General features: G+C 32.6%; 1 protein-coding gene across 3 annotated transcripts in view; it reads left to right on the forward strand.

Annotated features, from left to right (window-relative positions):
* Positions 1-25476, forward strand: part of LOC114326802 (zinc finger SWIM domain-containing protein 8 homolog) — a 252478-nt gene that overhangs the window by 165346 nt on the left and 61656 nt on the right. For all 3 annotated transcript variants that reach the window (XM_028275247.2, XM_028275246.2, XM_028275248.2), the window contains 4 exons: positions 7494-7716; positions 8218-8406; positions 14027-14308; positions 23307-23860. In XM_028275247.2, coding sequence (XP_028131048.1) covers positions 7494-7716; positions 8218-8406; positions 14027-14308; positions 23307-23860 — 1248 coding nt within the window. The remainder of the gene's footprint in view (positions 1-7493; positions 7717-8217; positions 8407-14026; positions 14309-23306; positions 23861-25476) is intronic.

Genomic DNA, 25476 nt, shown 5'->3' on the forward strand with positions numbered 1-25476 from the left:
CTCATGTCTTGGCCTTTTATTAGAAACTGTCGTGCATAACGATGAGGGCTGTGAAGAATTGCTTAATACTTTGGCTCTGATTTTTTCAATGCACTCTTTAAACTTGGCAATATAGTTTTTAATATTTAAAACATCGATATTACGTTTCTGAAGTTGATTAAACAATATGTCACAATGCGGCATAATCATATGGAAAAAATCTAACCAATATAAGAAATCAGTATCTTTTAAGTAATTTTTCAATCCAATGGCTTGACTTAAAGTATTTTTATCGTCTTCATTTCCTATAATTTTCTCCAAGCAAGCTAGAATATCTTTTTCATATAAAAATACAGTTTCTACGCATCGTGCATTAAAGTACCATCTGGTTGGCGCTGCTTTGGGTAGTCTTACCTTCACAACTTCGTCCAAAACCGCTGTCCTCTTAGGAGATTTTCCAAAAAATGACGAAAAGCTGTGTAAACTGGCAAAGAATACCTTTACACTCTTGTTCTGTCCAACCGCTTTTTGTAAAATTAAGTTTAACTGGTGGGCATAGCAGTGTATGAAAGTAGCTGAGTGATATTTTTGTCTTACTTTGTTTTGAACACCACCAAATTTTCTACTCATAACGGAAGCTCCATCGAAACTTTGAGCGACTAGTTTTTCTGGAGTTTTATTTATTTCTAAACTGTCCAATTCATCCATAATAACGTTGGCCAGATTTTCTGCTTTAGTTCCTATCGGATTAATAAATTTCCAGAACCTTTCGTGCACATTACCATTTAATACGTAGCGAAAAAGAATGACCATCTGTGTTTTATTTGAACTATCTGTAGTCTCATCTGCTTGAACGGCAAGAAAATCGGATTGTTGAATTTCAGATTTTATTTTATGATGTACGACAACCAACATTGACTCTAGTAAATCATTTTGTATTGACTTCGATATACCTTTAACCTTCGGAGTACGAAGACTGGGTCAAGCGTGACCCGAAATTCACTTATTTCTTAATATTTTATGAAATAATTTTTTTATAAATCCGATTGATCGTAAGTTCTCCTTATTTGTTTCAATCTATTTTTTCGTATATAATTCGTGAACATGCAAATTACAGTTTTTCCTCTACGTAACATCTATGATGCCGGGTCACTCCTGACCCGGTCTTCGGATTTCTAAAAATATTTTTAATATGTTTGTAGGTACACGTAAATCGCAGCCGTCTCTGTTTACGGGTATACGTATTCAAATATATGGCCGGAGCGAATTTACCTATGCCCGTTTTCTGTAAGGTATTAAAATCTGGCCGCCGGAGCGAACTAGTATATACCCATGGGAAACCATCTTAAAAAATTTAAATACAATAATTTAGGATTATAATTGTTATGTTTGTTTGTTTTTTGTTGAATTAAAGATACCGTTTATTAATACTGACTATTTAAAACATCCTTATAAATAAAATGAGAATGGGTCACGCTTGACCCATCTTCGTAATCTAAGTAAGTCAAATAATCTCCGTACTCCGAAGGTTAAAAACTGAACTTTTGTCTAGATGTTGTTTAAAAATCGAATCCAGTTCTGATACGAAATTTACTAAACCGCGAAATACACCGAGATTTTCAGATAATTCCGTTTCATCATGGCCTCTTAACGCGAGTTCAAACGCTCCGCAGAACTTTATACAGTATTTAAAATGTATCGGTTTTTTGTTACATTGTCATTAAAAATTTTAATTGATTGTCTATACGCACTATCTAATTGCATTCGGATGTCGGCACGGCCCAGAGTTGCAAAAGACATGGCACTTTTCATGTGATTACCAGACAAAGAATGTTTTTTTATTTTATCTTTCGAGTGTTTTAAATCAGTAACCCCCGTTTTGCACCACACTGGATCGTTAGAAAATAGTAAACACGGAAAACAATAAAATGCATTCGATACCTGACATCCACAAAGCCAGTCTGACAATTCATACATATTTTGGCGAAAATACGGATGAACAGGTTTATTTTTGTCCATTGTAGTCTGTTTGATTTCAAGACACGGTTTTGGAATTCCGCAATCTTTAAACTTCAAACGTTCGTTAAAATTTAATTTCATTTGGCGTTGGAGTTCATTTATACTAATCACTACCGACATTTTATAAAAATCTATAATAAAATAATATTAATCTCACGAACGCACTAAACTTAACTTTGTAAATTCCGAACTAATCTTACTCCCTGCGTAGATAGTCACGTCTCAACCGTAGATAAGATAGAAACTGAGAGATTTTAGTCTCAACAACGAAAACGATACCTACGGTCTACGGTCAATGACCACGATTTGGTACCAACTTGCATATAAGTGCGTATTTTCGTGAACGTTCGGATTCCCAGTGCTGTATTCTCACAGTGAGGTCAAATAAATTTCTTGACCATCGTGAATGTTCGTATTTAGCTGTTTAAGAGTAATATTGCGGTAGTTTCAGTCAAAGATCAATTTGGCTTTTCGGTACCGTCAAACAGCTCGTATTTCATGTTTATTTATCGGTAATCTTTTGGCGGCATCTTTGTCGCTATATTTTACAACAACAAAATGACTGAAAAGTCAATACAATAAAAGCAAAATTTAACTTTGAACGATACTATTGTATTCCGAACATTTTTAATACTGAAAATTTTCTTTTTTTAAGGAAATAATTACATTATAATCGTTTGATTGTACAATTATTACGGGGAGGTCATTGACCAATTGACCTAGATAACCGCCACTGGAAGGCAACAAGTAACGTTTCCGAAACAAATAAATCAAGTCTCAATAAACCCATTACCAATCACAAAACAAAAGTACAATGACTTAATTCCACTAATGCCTTTTATTCCGTCGGTTTGTCATGCTTTTTAACAAAATTTAACACATGGCAATGTAGCCACAAACGATTACCACTTACCACCAAGGAGATGAAGGCGATATGGAGCCTCTCTAACAATTTTGAGCCTTGTCGTCTATAATTGTACTGAATTATTATATTATTTGTCTCTAATAAAACAATAATATGGGCTGTTTAACGAGTTTGTCTTGTTTATTTCGTAGAGACCTTAACATGCAATGTCACATTATTTAAAAAAATGTTAGAGGTAAACAACACTATGTCCAACTATAAATTAAAAAAAAATGTAATGAAAGGTAAACTTCAGGTATAGATATAACACTTCATAGGGAGAAAAACGATTATACATACGACAAAAATAATATATCAATCTTGGTTAAATATAAGAAACATTTGAGCATTTACTGAATACAAATTTAATAAATGTTAAAACTACTCTCTTGAAAAAGTAGGAAATTGAACATGTGTCCTTTTCCTCCGGGGTACAGAATATGTTATAATATGTAGACTGACTCGTCGTCCAAAACAGTCCAGTTATTAACCCGGCTTAGAAGCGACGTTGACACAAACATGATATCCAGAAATTAGTCACTGTCCCCTCTCACGAACACTTGGATCTACAGACCGAGCGCGTCTCGTAAATTGCACGGCTTCGCGCAATCGTACTTGAGACACTGTGTCAGGTGAGGTGTTTGAAAATTTGAGTAACTTGATTCTGTGGTGTGAATTTCTAAAACTTTTAAGTGTGGTTTTTGACCGTTGTGAGAAATTATTTATTTAGTGTTGTGTTTATAATTTAAACTTTTGTTTTATTTTCAAAGTGTTCTTTTTGTTGTAAGTAGAAAATGAATCGTTGTACTAAGTGTAACATAAACTTTTCGAAATCTTCTAACTTGACGGCACATGTAAAAAGAAAACATCCAGGTAATATCATATTTTATACAGGGTGTTTGGTAAAGAATGGGCCATAGCTTAACCGTAGATTTCTGAGCTTAAAGTAGGTCGATTTAAGCTAACTTACCTTAGTACTAAAGTTGTAGTCCCGATAAAACCCACCATAGATGCTATAAGAAATCAAAAAGATATAAATTTGGGTTTTCCATCCACATCCAGAATACCCTCCAATAAAAAAATTATACCCCAAAGGAAATTTTTTCCAACAAAAAAAATTAAAAAGGGAAAGAAAAGTTCAAAATTGTAAAAGCCGTCCTCAGAAGAGGCCAATATGCTAGCTGCAAAAGTTTTAATTCAAAAATAATTTATTTTTTTATGTGTCAGTATATAATATATGTTTTAAAATAAGTTTTGTTTTATTTTTTGAGAAAAAAATAAAAAATACAGCATATACAGTACTTTTTTTGAAATGCTATTTTCCATAGTTTATAAAATTTCTTACGCTCGATTTTATATTAATAAAGTTAAAGTGGACTTTAAATTTAAAGTTTTCTTTAACTGTAACAATTGCATTTTTTAAGGTAACACACACCTTAACTTTATTATGAAATCGAGCGTTAGTCAAAATTCTAAATGCTCAGTAAATAATAACAACAATTAGGTACTTGTATTGAAAACAACATATTTTGTAATTTGAAAAAAAAAAAACAACATATTTGCAACATAGATAACAAAACAACATGCTTTTATGCAGATTATGGACGGTACACCACCAGTGTGGGCGGTAGAAATTTTATTAATTTGGTTAATTCATTATTAACAGGAGAAAAACAGGATACTTCGGCCATATAATTAAAGGACCTAAATACCATCTACTTCGACTTGTAATAGAAGGAAAAGTGGAGAGAACGAGATGGATTGGTCGAAATAAACTTTCATGGTTGCGTAATATTAAACAATCGTGTGGTCTCACAATAGAATAATTATTTCACGCAGCAGCCGATAGAGAAAGGTTTCAAGAACTCGTAAACCTGAGTACCAGGCCTACGTCTGAATACGGATACGGTACGTAAAGAAGAAGGTTAATTCATACAATGATAAAAATCTTAACACATTGTGGTTCGACCACTACATAGTAAAATTACCACGGCACTGGTCGTATCAGCCTCTAGCTCCGTCGGAAGGGTGGACGCCTTAGTACCTGTTTGTTAAATTCCTTTGAACCGTGTCATTTTACCGACAACTGGCGGGAAATAACGCGCCGCTTCACTGGGGCCATAAATAGAGGGTTCGGTATTAACTTAAGAATCATAAATTTTGAGAGAAATTTCGCTATTTTACGTTGCGTTGAACACGTCTTTAGTTTTTATCCTTTTCTATTACACTTTTCTATTTCCCAAAGCGCGCCTCTAAACGCTCTATATTGGAATCCTTCTTAACAGAAAAAGATCAAAACTAATGACGGAAATCAAAGCAATATGAAATAGCGTTATTTCCCTCAAAATTTTGTGATTTACGATCCTTTGACAAAGAACAAACTCCTTATTTATGGCAATTTATGGCTAGAGTGGACTGGCTTGCCTTGTCCCATCGTTTGCAGGTAAATGAGGCACACTTCAAAAAAAATGAGTGGCTGAAACAGGATCCTTCCAACTCTGTGTGAATTAACCAACCTATTAATATTTTTAACGCCAACACTGGCGGTGTACCTTAATGTTCTTTGCGGACATGATGGTCCGACCGATGGACCAAATGTGCTCCCTTTTCTTTTCACTACAGGGTGTTTCATTGGGAAAGTAGCATACGTTAACTGTAGAAAGAGGACACTTAGGTGGTCTCAAAAATATCATACTTAATAGGTCTTACTCCATTAATAACAAAGATACTGGGTGTTTTATCTATTTTGCCATTTTCCTATTTGGTTCATAACTTTTTAACCACTCCGTATATTTCTTTTATATTCGGCACTCAAATATTCTTTAAGGTGTACTATAAATTAATTTATTTACAAATGGAAAAAATCCAGGCCCGCATTAAAAAATATTGGAAAAATTTTCCGACCCAAAAAGAACACCCTGTACATTAAATTTTTTTAAAATGTATTTTTTAGTTGAAAAGAGGATGAAAAACTAAATTTAGTGGTATACTTTAAATTTTCGGCAAAATGATTTTTCTGGTCAAATTTTGAATTTGAATTCTGAAATTATGTGAGTTACGAGAGCTCTAAGTAGAAAAAAATTTAAATACTACTTGCAACTTGTTAACCGCACTGTATATTTATTTTATATTTAACCCGCGAATATTCTCTTAGGTGTCCAATCAATTATTTTATTTACAATTATAAAAAATCCAGGACCGGATTAAAAAATATTGTAAAAATGTTCCGACCCAAAAAAACACCCTGTATATTAAATTATTTTAAAATGAATTTTGCATTTGAAAAGAGGATGAAAAATAAAATTTAGTGGGGTATACTTTGAAATTTCGGCAAAATGATTTTTCTGATAAAATTTTGAATTTGAATTCTGAAATTATGCCAATTGTGAGAGCTCTAAGTAGAAAAAATTAAAATGCGAATTTTAATTAATACCATTATTTGATCTAAATTGGTAAAATGTTAAAACATTTCAGTGTTTTTTTTATTATGTGTGACAAAATGTTAATATTTTACCAATTTAGATTAAATAATGGTATTAATTAAAATTAAGTCATATTTTAATTTTTTTTTTACTTTGAGCTTTATTTTATTTATTTTTTACATAATTTCAGAATTCAAATTCAAAATTTTACCAGAAAAATTATTTTGCCGAAAATTCAAAGTATACCACTAAATTTAGTTTTTTATCCCCTTTTCAAATGCAACATCCATTTAAAAAAATTATAATACAGGGTGTTTTTTTGGGTCGGAACATTTATACAATATTTTTTAATCCGAACCTGGATTTTTTATAATTGTAAATAAATTAATTGATTGGACACCTAAAAGAATATTCGCGTGTTAAATATAAAATAAATATACAGTGCGGTTGACAAGTTGTAAGCTGTATTTCAATTTTTTTCTACTTAGAGCTCTCGAAATTCACATAATTTCAGAATTCAAATTCAAAATTTGACCAGAAATATCATTTTGCCAAAAATTCAAAGTATCCCACTAAATTTAGTTTTTCATCCTCTTTTAAACTGAGAAATCCATTTTAAAAAAATTTAATGTACAGGGTGTTGTTTTTGGGTCGGAATATTTTTCCAATATTTTTTAATCCGGACCTGGATTTTTCACAATTGTAAATAAATTAATTTATTGTACACCTTAAAGGATATTTGCGTGCCAAATATAAAACAAATATACAGTGTGGTTAAAACGTTATGAGCCAATTAAGAAAATGGCAAAATAGATAAAACACTCAGTATCTTTGTTATTTATGGAGAAGACCCATTAAGTATGGTATTTTTGAGACCGCCTAAGTGTCCTCTTTCTGCAGTTAACGTATGTTACTTTCCCAATGAAACACCCTGTAAATTTCCCTTTGCCGACGTTTAAATCGGTAAACTGGTGAAGTGCGCCTCAACACACTCCGTTGGTTCGAACCTTAATCCCCGTATCCCCGAAGTGAGACATTTGGTGAAATATAAAAGTTGTACGCCCCTAGGCCTCCCTTTTCAAAAATAAAAAAACTTTTTACTTGTGTAGCAAAAAAACTATTACAACTAACGATATAATGTACGTTATGATATAATAAATAAATTTTAGCGATGTCAACTATCTGAGTACAGTTGCACCACCAGCAGCAGCAGAATGGACGTCTCTTCTACGGCCACTGCGAGGGCGAGAACCCGAAGGAATGTGGAACCTCCTTAGTATTGTTCGGGAGATGTTCAAACGAAATGACCGGAACGCTATTCCACTTCTGGAGATTATCACTGAAGAATGTCTTGCCTGTGAGCAAATCCTTATTTGGTGGTTTAACACCAAGGTATGTCATTTTTCTTTAGAATAATTTTAATAAATAAATGAAAGTAAGTCTATGGTAAAATTCAGTTTTGAAGATACTGGGACCCATTTGCGACAATGGTATATGGAGAATAGGGTTCAACCATGAGCTATACCAACATTACAGAGAACCCTCTATAGCAAATTATGCAAAAATACAAAGATTACGCTGGACAGGTCACCTTATAAGAATGGATAACGACAGAACACCTAGCAGAACGCTTAGCGGAACTATGGTGGGACGTCGAGTGAGAACCGATGCTAAAGAGATATTGAGGGTGGACAACTGGAGGAGAGCAGCCAAAGACAGAGATACTTGGAGGCGGATGCTGGGGGAGGCCAGGACCCGACTTGAGCTGTAGCGTCTTAGGAGAGAGAGAAAATTCAGTTTATTATGTTCCAGCAGAACGCTGACTTACACATTTTTTTGTAAATATTTATATTAATAACCTTGATTTTGCAATTAATTTTAATATATTTGTAGGTAGCACTGCTTAGTGGTAATTCTGGTTATGGAGGAACCGGGGGAGGAAAACACAACAACGTTAATAGTAACACACATGCTTCTCAACATGCCTGTTCTTCGTTGTGTGATGAAGTAGTTGTTCTTTGGAGATTGGCAGCATTGAACCCTGGTCTAGCTCCAACTGAAAGAGACATGCTACACAATCAGGCAAGTGTGAATTTAAAATACCATTGTATTATTAAGTAGAGCAAGTAGAGTCTTTTTGTTCCAATTCCAACAAATTAATGTATAATAGGGGCAGGTTGTATAATATAAAATGTTTATCTATTTATTTATTTATTTATTCATTTACGGGCGAACCCATTTGACAAAATAAGTACAATTTTAAAACAAGTACAATAATTTAAAAAAATACAATTAACATGTCAAAGGTTTAAAACAAAATAAAACATTTATAAGCTAAAAATTACAAGACAATTAAACATGAAAGTACACAGACAAATAATATAAATATTAAACATAAAAAGTAGGTACCTACATCTGATAATAACTGTCGTCAAGTGATATTTGACAATACGGCCTTGAATATATTTAAGCTGTAGGAAAAGTCGAGTTCCTGAAATTGATTTGCAATTCTTTGGCTTCGAGATAAGAACGAATAATGAGCATAATTTGTTCTATGCATTGGTACAGAAAATGAAACCAATTGTCTTGTCTGGCGGTTGGGAACTGCGAAATTAATTTTGGCTAACATATCTGGGCAGTCGATTTGTGAGTTAACCAGCTTAAATAATAGAATTAAGTCGTGATGTAATCGACGGCTTTTTAATGTAGTAATATTTAGCATCTGTAAAATATCGTCATAATGCATAAACTGGCCAAGTTTAAACGCAACATGTCTAAGGAATTTATGTTGCACATTCTCAATTTTATCACTATACAACTGATAATAGGGAGACCACACCGAAGAGCAATATTCCAGATGAGATCTAACCAACGAACAATATAGAATCTTTAATGGTTGGATGGACGTAAAATCAGAAGTAACTCGTTTGATATATCCAAGAAGCCTCAAAGATTTGTTAATGATGGTTTTAAAGTTGCATATTTACATTAAAGAGGTGGTGTAAAACTGTTAACTTAAATTAATCGTTAGGCTCTACCTGCTGTTGTTATTTTACTGCAATTATATGTGTACAATAAAGGCATGTACACATATAATTTTGTTATTGCATATTATATGCAATTATTATTATAATTTCAGCTTTTGTGGACTGTATGAGGTTTCTGGTTTAAGTGCAGCTAAGAAAGCCTTATGATAAACAGACAATATTATACAATCCGACAAACGATAGCTGGCGGGGAAGGTCAACCGCCAGGTCTCACTTGTCGGATTGTAAGTTTATAAAAGTCTTACCAAGTCCTGTCTTATTGATCACTGATCGCGTTTTGATTAAACACATATGCCGCTTTTAAACGCGGTATCGCAACTGTTCCGTGCACGAGTTTTAATTGTTCTTAACGGTTATTTTATATCGAATTATTGTCATGGACTATTACGTAGAGAATAAAAGCGTTTGTTCAACGGTAAAAGAACCCAGAGAGAAAGGTCCAAGCGCGTACGCTCTTTTTCTTCTTCTTCTTCTACGGCACTACAGCCCAAATTGAGCCTTGGCCTCCTTTATTTTTTGCCTCCACCCTTGCTTGTCTGTGGCTGCTCTTCTCCATACACGGACTCCTAAAAGGGCTTGTGCGTCGCTGTTTACTGTGTCTTCCCAGCGCTTTCTTGGCTTTCCAACCGATCTCTTTCCCTGCATTCTAGCATTCAGTGCTCTTTTTGGTAGCCTATCCTCTCTCATTCTTCAGCGTACGCTCTTTAGCGGGTCGTAATAGAAGAGAAGAATGTGCCTCAGCGCGCGGTGAGGGACACTCGATAGAGGAGGTCCCTTCAACGGGCAGTACTAGAAGAGGAAGCGTCCTCTCTCGCAATGTCCAAGCATAATTGTCTGCATTTGGAGGGATAAAAACTTGGTAGGGATAACTAGATACTATTAGTTAGGGGTGGCTTAGATTGTTTAAAACTCAGGATTGCAATTATGGGTTTCATACAGTAAAAACTATAAGATTATTGTTTGCATGTGAAAAATTGAACAATATGGTTAGCGCAATTTTAAATATACGATCAACCAAGCTAATTGCTATTGAAATACTTGGAAAAATTTCAGGAAATAAGTTTGAGAATGTAGAGATCTGGTGGTGATCAAACGAAGTTAAGGAAAAATAAAAGAGGAGAAAAAATTATATAAACAGTGCAAGAAAGTAGGTCGGACACAGATCTTCACAACTATAAAGAAGCCAACGTGGCAGGAGCAAAGGCTAAAGCAGATGCGTGTACAAATCTATACAATCAATCACACTAGCGAAGGTGAAAGAAAGATATATAAACAAATAGCCAAACATTGAGCAAAAAAAGCAAAAGGATTTTTCTAGGATTTTTATCCGAGATGAAAATAATATACTAGTTTGCGAAAAAGATGTTAAAAAATGATGAAAAAGTACATTGCAGTTTATTAAATGAAGAATTTGACAGAAAATCAGTTTACTGTTGAGTACGAATAGTAACAGCAATGGTCACCAAAATCACAAACAAGGAAGTTGTTGAAGCACTTCAAAAAATAAAATAGGTTAAACAGTTGCACCAGATGATATTCCTGGGGAAGTGTGCACAACTTTAGGAGAGACAGAAACAAGATGACCAACAGGTTTATTTAATAGAGCTATGGAAGTGGGGCAAATTATAGGTTAATAGAGAAGGAGTATAGTAGTTCCTGTTTACAAAATCAAAAGAGATATACAACAATGTACAAACTATACACCATGAAAATACGGGAAAAAGTAATTAATGGTAGAATACATGAAATATCCGAAATAAGCTATAATCAGTTTGGTTTTATGTAAGGTAGATCAAAAACAGATGCAATTTTCGTTATACGACAGCTAACAGGAAAATACAAATAAAGAGCTAAATGCTCATATAATATTCATTGATTTGGAGAAGGCATATGAAAGTTCCTTGGGAGATTCTGTGGTGAGCGCTCAATAAGAAAATAGTTTCCGGTGAATATGTGAAGATTGTGAGCTACACCTTTAGAAAGATTTAAACTTTAGTATGACAAAAACAGAGTTTAGAATGTTCATTTGAAGATGAAGTTACTAGAATAAATAAGAGTATAACTTTAAACGGTGAAATGATTGTGAAAAGTAACAGTTTTAAGTGGTACCTAGTATCGGTATTACAGAGTAATGGGGAAATAGATGGAGGTGTATGCAGTAGAATTAGGGTAGAATGAATGAAGTGGAAGGAAGCGAGTGGTGTGTCATGTAATAAAAAGATTTGAATGAAACTGAGACGAAAATTGCATGTATGAATATTTTTTGTTTGAAATTAATTTTTCTAATATTGCTGTGGTCAAAATACAATAAAATAATTTCGATTCCTCGAAGTGGGATGGCAACCACGCCAGATGATTGCCCTTTGTCATAATACAGATTTTTATCCTATTTTTTTATAGTGTTATTATAGTGCTCTATTAATATCATTAGCTACATTCAAAATTTCGAGTAAATCAATGCATTTTGGAAAAAATTTAGGTTAAAATCTTCGTGTCCTAAATTTTCCTAAACCTTTCAGCTATACAGGGTAGCGAGAAAGTATGGAAACAGTAATTTCTCGAAAATCGATAAAATGATTTATAGGTTTTGGTGGGTAAGGGTCTTCTAATGCGGCCGATATCATAGTGGTAATTACATTGTTGTCAAATCTTCCGTTGTTCTGTAAATCTAATGAACTTTCTTATTTCTAATGGAACACCCTGTAAATTTTTTGCGTTTTGAAGTCCTTAAGAAATACGGATTATTTTTCATGTTATATTCCCTATACCTGAATGCCGTAATTTTTGAGTTATTGTTACATTTACAAAGAAAAATTTAAACAAATTATAAAAATCAATTTTTTCGGCCGGGATAGACATTATTTTAGGTTCTTTGGATCACTGGGAAAAAAGGTCTTTTGTAATTTTTCTCTAAAGTGAATGATTTTCGAGTTATAAACAATTGAAAACTGAAAAAAATCAAAAAATGACGATTTTCAATGGTTAAAAACACAAGTACAAAAATAATTGTTGAAATTACGAAGTACCTATATTCAAGCTCAAACCTTCTTCTATCAGCTACAGTTGAGTCCGCGAGTCTTTACCCGTGCGTCATCATTTAAAGGATACGAAATAAGTCGGAAATTTGCTAAATGCAACGGCAAGTGGATATTATTCCGATCTTGGGTTATGGTTATAGTATAAAATTTGACGTTATCAAATAAATAGAATGTCAAATTTAAGTTTTGCTTTAAAATTTTGGTGCATAATTACAGCTAGATTTGAAGTAGCTTAATAGATTATTTTATTATTATTGCTTAATAAATAAATAAACAATTTATAAAAAAAAATCAATAACATATTTTCTTTTTGTTATTTTATTCACTTTGGCGGAATCTTAAACACAAGCATTCAACTGTGTCAACAATGAGGTTAGCTTTGTACGTTGTCAAAATTTATCGTAAAATAACATAAACTTATAACAAAATTTGTAACTCCAATATAAAATTAGCTGTGAAAACAACTGTTTGTATACTATAAAAAACTTCAAAATGCAAAAATTCGACAAAATAACAGCAAAAAATTCAACAAACTGACAGCCACAAAAGTAAACAAACTAAAACGTCAGAAATTGTACTTAAAATATGTGAAGACATCCCCAATCATCTTTCTTTGTACCTATCTCTTTTCAATGCACTGAGTCTAAATCGTTCATAAAAATAACATGTGTTTTTACTTAATAGCATGCGGCAGCTGGTTTGTCATTAGATTCATGCGTGGAAGAGAATGATGCTAAATAAAAAGTATGTGTTTTATCTCGCCAGGTATTAATGACGCACGGGTAAAGACTCGCGGACTCAAATGTATTTGTAAGAATTTTTGGCACGTTTTATTCTAAAACATTGTTTTTTTAATTGTTAATGAATCGCATATGAGAGGACGGGCGATGGGACTGTATTAACTAAAAACAGTGTTTTAAACTGAAACAAGCCCAAATTACTTATAGGTAACTGATAAAATAAGGCTTGAGTTTAAATTTAGGCACTTCGTGATTTCAAAAATAATATTTTTTACTTGTGTTTTTGAACCTAGAAAATCGTAATTTTTCGATTTTTGTTTCAGTTTTAAATTGTTTATATCTCGGAAACGATTAACTTTGGAGAAAAATTACAAAAGACTTTTTTTGTTCCCAATGATCCAAAGAACCTAAAATAATGTCTACCCAGGCCGAAACAATTGATTTTTATAATTTTTAAAAAAATTTTTTTTAATAAATGTAGCCATAACTTCTAACTTATGGCATTTAGGTATAGGGAATATAACATGAAAAATAATCAGTATTTCTTAAGGACGTCAAAACGCAAAAATATACAGGGTGTTCCATTTGAAATTAGAAAGTTCATTATAGTTCCAGAAAAACGCAAGATTTGACAACAATGTAATTACCACTATAATATCGGCCTCCTTAGAAGATCCTTAACCACCAAAATGTATAAAAATTGTTCTAGATGTTTTTGAGAAATTATCGTGTTTCCATACTTTCTCGCTACGCTGTATATACATATTTCTTATTTAAAAAATATACCTATGTACAGCTTATAGGTTAATAGCAATAAAATAAGCGACACAAAACGTTTATTTTGCGCAAATAATTAATGCAATGTTTTTTTTTTCAGTTCACCACGTGGCATTTGAAAATTTTAGAAAAAGTAAGCAAGTGCCGTAACACCACGTCCAGTTCGCAGTCCCATTACAGTAAAAATTCTGCAAGTCTAAAGATGGACTTGGAAGTATTTACTGGATTTAAACCAGCTATAGAAGCTTGTTATCTGGATTGGGACGACTACCCGATGCCTGGAATAACGTATACCCAGGATATAAATCCAATGTATCACTGTCCCTTTACCTGTTTCAGACATGGAGCTGACAGCAGTAGGGGAGAAAGTCAAGTTACTCAGGTAGAGTTTTGTATTCGTATTTTTTATTATTTTTCTGTGACGTATAATTGGCAATTATTAATTATTAACGTTCTAACAATAAGCCTCTTTAAGATACACATTACAAATTGGCTGCAAATAGCTAAGGCTTTTTCTCCTTATTCATCTCTCTAATTGGACTATTCTTAGATTTCTTTCTCCTATTTTTTCTTATTGCATTGTATTTTCTGCTTTCATTTCTTTTAGTTCTTTTAATAGTTCAGTTTGATTTTCATTGCCTTCATGTTTATTTCCGTAAACATGGTTGTAATTGCTTCCATATCTGTTTTCTCCATATTTTTTTATCTAAATCTTTCACATAGTGTCGAAAATTTTTCTCTAACTTCAACGGTTCGGAAGACTTTGCTTTTATCCGACCCTAGAGGATAGAACTTAACTATTCTTAACATACTGACTCTCGCTTTAGTATCTTAAAACTCATTATTTTCACATACGTTATTTCTTAGGATTCTTTCCCATCTCTAACCTTCAGTAGTATTGAATCTTTGTGGGGTTCGGTTTTTGTAAACTACTTGTACTTTTCGTATTTAGGTTATGAATTAATTATTATAAGAGTACTCGCAATTATGTATTTGTTATTATTTTATCACTATCGATGCACTGCGTCACCTTCCTTCATTAATTCACACATAGCCCAGTAAATGAACGGGAAATACGGCGATATCGTGTAATTTTCAGGGGCAACTCCGAATTGCATGAAAATTTGGATTTAGGTTCTACTTAAAAAAGAGAGAGAAAAAGAGAAAAAAAAACTAAGAAGATGTAAACCTCCGAAAAGTTGAATCGGGTTTATGTCTTAGCGTAGTAAAAAAAAACAAGTAAAAAAAAAGAAAAACAAACAAATTAAAAATATAATAAAAAAAATATGTAAAAAAAATATATATATATAAAAAATAAATATATACAAAAAGAATATATACGAAAAGAAATATATACAAAAAAAATTTACATCCAAAAAAGTGTATTTATTTAGATAGTAGTATGTTAGTTTCTTATGTACCGGGTGTCCCAATAAGAATGGCTCTCGGCCATATCTCAGGAACGGTTTATAGTAGAGCTTTGAAATAAAAATTTTTATAACAAAAGTTGCCTCAGGAAAAGCCTGGAAATTATTTTCATAATTGTGGGTCCACCGCTAGAGGGCGTAATTGAATATCAAAAATAAAAAAATCTAAATTTTACAAAATTTTTCCAATGAAGGGGCACTGTAAATCCGATTATTGTATTCTTCATCAAATTCTGCACATATTTGATTTAACAAGTTTAACTCTACCTTTGCAAATAAGAGGTGGGGGTGAGTGGGAACCTTGTTATGAAAAAATGGCTGTAAGTCCGGTTCTGCTAAATCAAATTTTGAAAACTGGGTCTTGTTGAAGACAGATCTTTTTCTTCAATGTAAGCGTGATAATTTTGAACCATCCTACTAAGTAATAAGCCAGCTGGGAGGCGTTATTTAATTTTTTTCAGAAATCTAGTTTTCTTTGGAAAATATTAAATACAAGTATGCATTTTTAATCATACTTTATAAAATTAGATTAAATTATCAATAGAATAGCGAAAACCGCATGTCGATACCTTTTGTCTATCTCAAGATATCTCGAGAAACGTGTAAATTTTATACATAACTGTTACTATCACCGGTAAACTAAGTTAATGAAAAGTAGTGTGCTGTGGAAAAAAACAAAATAACATTTTCCAGATGTCAACGTATAAAAATATAATTAATTAGAACAACAATATAAAGAGAAACAATGCTATTAAAATTAAATATAACACAGAACAAAAAGAACTACTTAGTGACGACCTAAATATTCAAATTGTTGCCCATCATATACTACTCTAGAACACATTATCCAGAGAATACTAAACGCCATTCAAAGCATATTGAGAGCAGAAATTGAGACTGCTGTTCAATCTACTTTTGAAAGAGTAAATGTTTGCAACGAAAATGATGGGCAAAAATTTGAACGTTTCTGTCATCACTAAATAGTTGTTTTTATTTCTTTGTAATAGGGCTTTTCAACGCTTCTCATTTATTTCGAGCCTCTGTCATATGCCGTATAATCCGTGTATAATATTAATATACGAGATATGAACAAGGCTCGAAACAAATGAGAAGCGTTGAAAAGACCTAATATACGTTGACAGCTGGAAAATGTTTCTTTGTTGTTTCCATAGTCCACTACTTTTAATGAATTATTTCGTTTACCGGTGACAGTAACAGTTATGTTTTTAAATTTACACGTTTTGTAAGATATCTCGAGATAGAAAAAAGGTATTAACATGTGGTTTTCGCTATTCTGTTGCTAATTTTGTCTAATTTTGTAATATGTTATTAAAAATGCATGTTTGTATTTAATATTTTCCAAGGAACACTAGATTTCTGAAAAAAATAAATAACGCCTTCTAGCTGGCATATTACTCAGTAAGTTGGTTCGAAACCATAACTTTTACATTGACGAAAAAGATCTGTCTTCAACAAGACCAAGTTTGCAAAATTTGATTGAGCAGAACCGGACTCACAGCCAGTTTTTCATAACAAGGTTCCCACTCACCCCCACCTCTTATTTCCAAAGGTAGACCTAAACTTGTCAAATCAAATATTCGTAGAATTTTATGAAGAATACGACGATCGGATTTCCAGTGCCCCTTCATTAGGAAAATTTTGTAAAATTTAGATTTTTTAATATTTTATATTCAATTACGCCCTCTAGCGGTGGTCCCACAATTATGAAAATAATTTCCAGGCTTTTCCTGAGGCAACTTTTGTTATAAAAGTTTTTATTTCAAAGCTCTACTATAAACGGTTCCTGAGATATGGCCGAGAGCCATTCTTATTGGGACACCCGGTACATATATTTAGAATTAGAAATACAGAAAAAATTCCTCTGATTGAAAAAAAAAATATTTGTTTAGATAGTAGTATGTTAGTTTCTTATGTACATATATTTAGAATTAGAAATACAGAAAAAATTCCTCTGATTGAAAAAAAATTGTTTGTTTTTAAAATAAAATGTCTGGCTAATTGGCTCAGCCAAGGCCATGAAATTCACAAAAAAAAAAAGGTTCTACTTACCCTAAACTTCAAAGTTGAATTTGTGCCGTTGGTTGCTTTTACTTGGGGGGTGATAGTCACCCCTTCTCGGGAGTGAAAAACATACGTTCAAGATAAGCCCGGAAATGGATAAATTGACTGATTATAAGCAACTTTCGTTCTATAGTGTTTTTTATGTACCTAAGTCAATAATTTTTGAGATATTTGCGATTGAAAATGTTTAAAAAAACTACGTTTTTAAACGGATTTCCGCAAATAGCTCAAAAAGTAAATATTTTATCGAAAAAAAATATTCTTAGCAAAAGTATGGCTTATAAAAGAACTAAAAACATGGTGTATCAGTTAAATCTATAAACTGTAGCAAAACTATAAAGCAGAGTTGTAGTTCATGAAAAATGCGTTGTTAGTCGTCTAGTTCCAAATCGAATATTTCAACGTGAAACCACCGAAAAATTAAGCACTTTTTCGGAAAAATTCGTTTAATATTTTTTAAAGTGTTTACGAAAAGCTTCATTTTAGTTGTTTATAAAAGTTTCTCTAGCATTTAAAATAAGCGAGTTACGCTCAAAATAAAGTTGGTCCCCCTTTTTTTGGTAAAAAAATCATGAAAATCTCCCCGTGTTTATCTCCCAAATGAAATTAATCGTTACCACTTTACAAACAATTTACTTTACACTTCTATTTCTTATATTCAGCCCTATTCTGTAACTTTTAACAAATCGAATAGAAATGACCAAGTCGAATCGTAATTACCCAAAATCGGAATGTTTGATATCTATCGCGTCATTTTTGTGTTTGGATCGGTATTCTGTAACTCATATCGTAATCGAAATCTCTGACTTCTATTTCACGCGGTTCTGAGGAGGTGGCAACCGCGCAGTAACCAGCGAAATTGTGTTCTGTGACCTATTTTGTTACTTGAAATATGACACCGTTGCCATTTCCTCAATGTTTTCATACTTTCTTCATACTATCCTCAAAGTTTTGAGAAGTAAATAAAATATTCGTGTAAATACTGGATGCAAAAAGCTCAAAAGAGGATAAATGGTTTTAAATTAAAGTTAATTAAAATTGATATAAAAAAGAAGATAAACTGATAAATAAAAAAGATAAGTGAAGATAAGAAGTATAAATGCTTTTAAATCAAAGATATTTAAATTGATGTTATTAATTCATTATTATTAATAAATTATTTAAAATTGATATTACTAATAATATGCAATCTTTAAGATTCGATTCCAGTTGAAATAACTGCTAAACAGCTTTTCCCAAAAATGGCATCTTTTCTATAATTTGTTCAGACTATGAGCGTTGACTGATAAATATACAAGTATACTGGTATAATATTTATTTATCAATTAACGCATAAGAAGTCTATCGTATGCTATTCTTGTGCATTATACCATTGATTGCAATTGTACAAGAAATATGCGAACAAAATATGGCAACAATGTGAATGGGAAACATTCAGACGCCAAGTAGCAAATAAATAAGGTTAGGTCCAATTATTCATACTCGTACAACATGTCTAAATGAAATATATATAGTTCTCTAAACAAATAACACCACAGACTAAGAATTAAGCAGCTAAAAAAAGATACAAATACTATAAATAATTATAAATAAGTAGTATGTAATTAATTATTTTTATATATAAAATATAAACGTCAAAACAAAACAAAATGCGCTTGCGTCAACCACAATTCCGATAATCGAAATCTCATCTCGACAGGGTAAATGCTGTCGAAGTGATTTCTATTCACATTACGATTGTAGAGATTCCGAAGTAGTTATGGAATACGGATTTGGACTATTTCTATTCGACTTGGTCACTTCTATTCGATTTTACTGACTTCTATCATCGAAATGAATTACAGAATAGGCATGATTATCTGTCAGTTTCACTGGTTTAAGTGGGAAGTCTACTGTGACAAGGGAAAAAACAGGCCGATTTTCCGGATTTTTTTTTCTAACAGAATATGACTCGTACGTTAAATTAATTTAAACCGCCATCTTTATTATATATTCAAGTATTTGTAAAAAAAATTTCAAGTCGAAATATTCAAAATTGCCGTCGTGGCACTCCTTCAAGCGCAGGTCCGTTTTTTTTAGGTGCCCAAACGGTGTACATGAAATCTCACGTCTGGGTGATCTGAAACAAAAAACAAAATATGGTTATCATCTACATTGTATTGACTCTCGTCTGACGGAGAATTTTTTTGATATCTTTTTTGTTTAATTGTTATATACAATAATAACATAAAATTTTGGCAAAAAAAATAGAAAAAAATTTCAAGAATTTTTTTTTCGGCGTCAAAATTTTTAATCGACAAAATTCTCCGTCAGACGAGAGTCAATACTATGTAGATGATAACCATATTTTGTTTTTTGTTTCAGATCACCCAGACGTGAGATTTCATGTACACCGTTTGGACACCTAAAAAAACGGACCTGCGCTTGAAGGAGTGTCACGATGCCAATTTTGAATATTTCGACTTGAATTTTTTTTTACAAATACTTGAATATATAATAAAGCTGACGGTTTAATTTAATTTAATGTACGAGTCATATTTTGATAGAAAAAAAAAATCCGGAAAATCGGCCTGATTTTTCCTTTGTCACAGTAGACTTCCCCCTTAAAGTGCTTATTTTTGAAAGTTTTATAGTTGAAAAGGCTTGAACGAGAGCATACACGAGTATATTCAAACTTTGAATAGCCATATACTAACCAATTTTTGTCTTACGGAAAGACAAAATGACACTATCATATTTATAACAGCAAAACCTACATTTTTTTACTCTGAGATTTTTCATATCACTAATAGTACCTTTTAAGTTATTTCGAAAAAATTAAATTTTTCCAAAATTTTCAGAAAAATTTTTTATACCACTTAACTTTTTCAAAAATAAGCACTTCAAACATGTCAAACTTACAGATCACGTAAACAATATACATACATTTAAAGTAAATGGTAAAGCGGTAACGATTAATTTTATTTAGGGTACTAAATAGAGGGAGATTTTCACGATTTTTTTACCAAAAAAAAGGGTCCAACTTTTTTTCAACATTTTAAAAAATGTTATTCAGTTTCTCCCGAGAATTGCTTAATTTTTCGGTGATTTCACGTTGAAATGTTCGATTTGGAATTAAACGACTAACAACGTATTTTTCATGATCTACAACTTTGCTTTTACTCGGTTTGTAGACTTTACTGATACACCATTATTTTAGTTTTTTTTATAAGCTACACTTTTTCTAAGAATATTTTTTTCGATAAAATATTTACGTTTTGAGTTATTTGCGGAAAACCGTCTGAAAACGTAGTTTACATTTTCAATCGCAAATATCTCGAAAAGTATTGACTTACATAAAAAACTCTATAGAACGAAAGTTGCTTATAATCAGTCAGTTTATCCATTTCCGGGCTTATCTTGAACGTATTTTTTTCACCCCCGAGAAGGGGTGGCTGTCACCCTCCAAGTAAAAGCAACTAACAGCACAAATTCAACTTCGAAGTGGAGGGTAAATAGAACCAAAATCCAAATTTTCATGCAATTCGGAGTTGCCCTTGAACATTACACTCCAAAACGGTCATTTATTGGACTAACACTGTGTTTAAAAATTTGCTCTCCACAGCTCAAATATTCAGCCCTGTGATGTAACAAACCCGTTATACATAACGTGTACACGTTATGTTAACATAACGTTTGATTATAACAGCCTGTATAACGTGTTGCCAAAAATTAGATGTGATGTATCATTGTTTTAACGTGCACGTTATCCAGCATGTTATTTTCAAAACGTTAAAGTATCGTCTTGCGCGACAAGAATAACAGTATACAGAAATTGAATACGTTAGAGGAAGACAGACATAAACATGCAGCGTGCGGCGAAGTACGCATCTTGTTCATCAGTTCATCGCACTTGCACATCTGGCCTGGCCCTGGGCCTGGCACCAAAACCAAGATGTTATTTGAAATTCCCAGCCCTCGACCCGTGAGGTGTTTTTTCTATTGTGCATTGTGCAGTTTATTTAATTTTTGTTTGTCGTGTTGTTTCAAGGATTGAAATAAACAACAAAACGAACATTCAAATGGATTTACCGAATCTGGCCAAACTGGTCTCTTATAGTCTGTATGTTTTCTTCATTTATATGAATAAAATGTTTTTGTTTACAAATAACATAACCTCAAAAATAATACACTATTTCTAAAAAATAACTTTACAGACCTTATAATAGCATCATCTAATTATTTTAATAACCCTACGTTTACAATCTGATAAAATTCTGGACTAAATTGTCCATTTTTTATATTTATTTATTCTTTATACTACACGTTATTTTATACCAAGAGGTTAAATAGGTGGCGTTAAGTTGAACCTGTTATGTTACCAGATAACGGCTACACGTTATGAGATAACGCTTTTGAGAAACGTTATCTGTCATACATCACATCAATTTGTAGAATTTAACGTAAATGCAGGATAACGTGCATGTTATTTATATTGTGTTTGATACATCACAGGGCAGATTGTGTAATGTTACGGAGCTATTTTACACGTTTATCGTATTATAGCACTAGACTAGAGACTTTGAATGGTTAATGCTCATGCCAAGAAAAGAAAAAAAGTTGATTGAAACAACGATAGTATATTCGCTCCGTACAACTGAGCAGGTATCGCCCTCTATAGGTTATTATGTCATCATCATAAGATTTACACCATTGAAAAGATTTATAAATCTGCAGTAATAAAATGAAAATTTTGTAATTAACCGTAAATACAGTTGAGTCCCTGAATCTTTACCCGTGAGTCATCATTTAAAGCATACGAAATAAGTCGATGATAAGTCGGAAATTGAAATTTACTAAACGCAACAGCAAGACACTTACTGTCACACCTATTTACAACCGCCAATACATCTCAACAACCGCCAGAATCATCTAATATAGTCTGTTCGCTAAACTCAGACGCAACTGGCTACATATTTTAGTCGATAACTTTTTTGTTTTTTGCCAATTTTGCAAAAATTGGCGAAATTACTAACTATTTAGTGATTATTAACTATTTAGTAATTATTTTTTGCCAATTTTACTAAAATTGGCAAAATTACCGACTAAAATATCTAGAAAGTTGCGTCTGAGTTTAGCGAACAGACTATATGTGCCATTTCACACTTTTATGTTCAAATATCTGCCAGCAATGCAAAGGCAGCTAAACCAATGTGATTATGTATCTTCTTACTGTGCATTTTGAGATTAATACACGTTAGTCGCAGAACTCTACTTGTTGAATGGATCTTTACAAAATTTTGATTAATAAACGTTAGTCGCAGAACTCTGTACTTTTTGAATGGATCTTTACAAAATTTTGGTTATTTCAAGTATATTTCTACTGTTTATTCATTAACAAATTTATGCATTTATTATTATCAAATCTTAAGTCAACTTATATCTTACATATGCATATCTTATACATACTTCTCTGCTTTATAGCGATAAAATTGATACAGTACAAAACGTTTTACAGCGTTTTCAATATACACAATCTTTTTAACTTTCACGGCCAGCCAAAATAACGTCGTGCAGGGTTCACTACTTGTTCCTGAGCTATGAATAAGGGTACATCCGGTCTGATATTTATACCTGCGGATTACGTCTCTATCTACCATGATACGAGAAAATATCTGTAAACATCAAAATCCCTAGATAGGAACTTTTATTACCTCATGATCACGTTTTCATCGTTTGGAACCACTGTACGTCAGCTGCACAGAACGAATAGGTATCAATCTAGAAAAGCACAACAAGCAGTTATCATTTAAGTTAAGAGGGTATGGTCCTTATACCAAATACTCTATTTAGATCAATATGTTCAAAATTTAATTTTGATTCATTTTTTAGGTAAATTCCAGTAAAGCTGTTCTAAATTGTGAACATCCTCATATCCATACGACACATTCCCACCACCACCATCATCACCACCATCACCATCATTCCCTCATTAGAGTTACTGCAAGATATGATTACGTGAACGTCATGAGCATGAATCCTATCGAATTCACCCCACATTCCCAACTTAACGAAAGAGATGGCAATCGATCAAGCGTCAGTAGTGAAGGATTTTGCGAGGTGGACGATGATATGAACCTCCTTCAGGAAAACCGTTTTAACGATTCCGACTCCCAAGAAGGCGGCGGAAGTGATTCTTCGAGTAATAGTAGTCAGGATGGAAGAACACCGCCCACGGCGCAACATTCTCTCTCCAGCGACAACGATACTAGCAAAGAAAATTATAAACCAACACAAACAGTACCGATTCCGAACACGTCTGTCTCGTGGACGCCCCAACCGCAACGGGTGTCATCGAGAAGAGACTCTAAAGACGATTCGACATCTAGCTCCAACTCAGATTCTCCGCAGTCTGGAGATGAATACAACATGTACTTTTATAACAGGTTGGTAATTTATATTTCTGAAGTTAGTTGTGCCATTTAATTCGATCGAATGTTTCTTTTTATTTTAACTGTCTTAAACAAGCAGTATCTTGTGTTCCGTTGGTGGTTTACGGAAACAATTATGAAATTAAAGTAAGTGTAAAACAACGAACAGTAATATATTTATTTATTTAATAAACAAGCGTGCTTCGTTTATATCTCGTAAGGGTTTGTTATTTTAGCGAGGGTGTGACTGCGCTGCGTGCCCGCTATATCGATACTGAACGAGACCACAACACTATTATGTCATCATGTATGCGGTTCTACCATGTGGCCAGAAAAGGCGATAAATTACTAAATCTGCCGTTTTAAAAGCTGAGAATCTTTCTGTGGTTTTTAAGAAGTTGACATAAAGAGTGTGGCAAATCTGGCAATTTGTGTTTCCCTGAAAAAACCATTAATTTTATACAATCTGGTTTTGTATTTTAGGAACGATACACATGTGAATTTAACATGAGACGCATACTTTCGTTTTGGGAAAAGTTATTATTTAAAATTAGCAATTAAAAAAATAATAAATGAAGCGTGTCGCTATATTTGTTATAATAAATTACTAAATATTGAAAACTATGCTAAAATATTCTGTATATAACCTATTTTCTCTTTAAAAACTCGCAAGACTTATTGTATGCTTCTATTGTGTACAAATATTTATTATTTTTGATTGTTTATAATTGTGCGCATAAGTTTTGCTACAAAATATACAGGGTGTTTCATTAACAATTGTCCATATCGTAACTGGAGAAACCTTAGCACAAAATACGAATATTTAACCCAAAACACTTAAATAAAATGTTCTTCCTTATCGAGATATAGAGTGTTTTATTACAAATGTTCTAAAATGATTTTAGCCCATTGTTAAAGCATCTTTTAATATTTTTTGTTCAAACTTGACACACAGTTTACACATGTTAGGATACTTTAACTAGTGTTAAAAGATAGTTTTCCGCTGTTACCAGAGGCGTGCTGTAGGGATATATACTTTATATTCGCCCCATTTTCTCCCTCACAATCTGTTATGGACAAACTTCTGATAGAATGGACTGTAATATATTATATTAAAAACTTCTTGTATTCAGCTAAAAAATTAATTACAAATTGTTAAAAAATGTGATTTTATATTATGACAATCAATCTAATAATTTTAATGACAATCTGACAAATATATGTTGTGTATTTTTGATGCTTGTTTTTTCCCGTCATTGAGCAAGGGCGGAACTGTCTATCCAATAATAAATAATACTTTTCGTCCATACTCCCCGCCTTGAACAGCTCCAAGACCGTTCAAACACAAATCATCTAAGTTAATGAGGAACACTAGAAACAAGTCTCAGCTAATGGCAATGGACAAATTTTAGTTATTCCTCGTTTATAAAGTCCATGAGCGGTTTTAACAGTTACCACTCGAATTTCACCATCATCACCAGGGTGAACAGACACTATTCTTCCTAACTGCCACTGACAAGTGGGCAAATTGTCAGATTTTAAGAGCACTAAAGATCCGACTTGAATGGTGGAAGTACTACTTCTCCATTTATGACGTTGTTGGAGATCATTCAGGTAAATCTTTGACCATT

Source organism: Diabrotica virgifera, chromosome 4 (genome assembly GCF_917563875.1).
Source record: "Diabrotica virgifera virgifera chromosome 4, PGI_DIABVI_V3a".
Classification (NCBI taxonomy): domain Eukaryota; kingdom Metazoa; phylum Arthropoda; class Insecta; order Coleoptera; family Chrysomelidae; genus Diabrotica; species Diabrotica virgifera.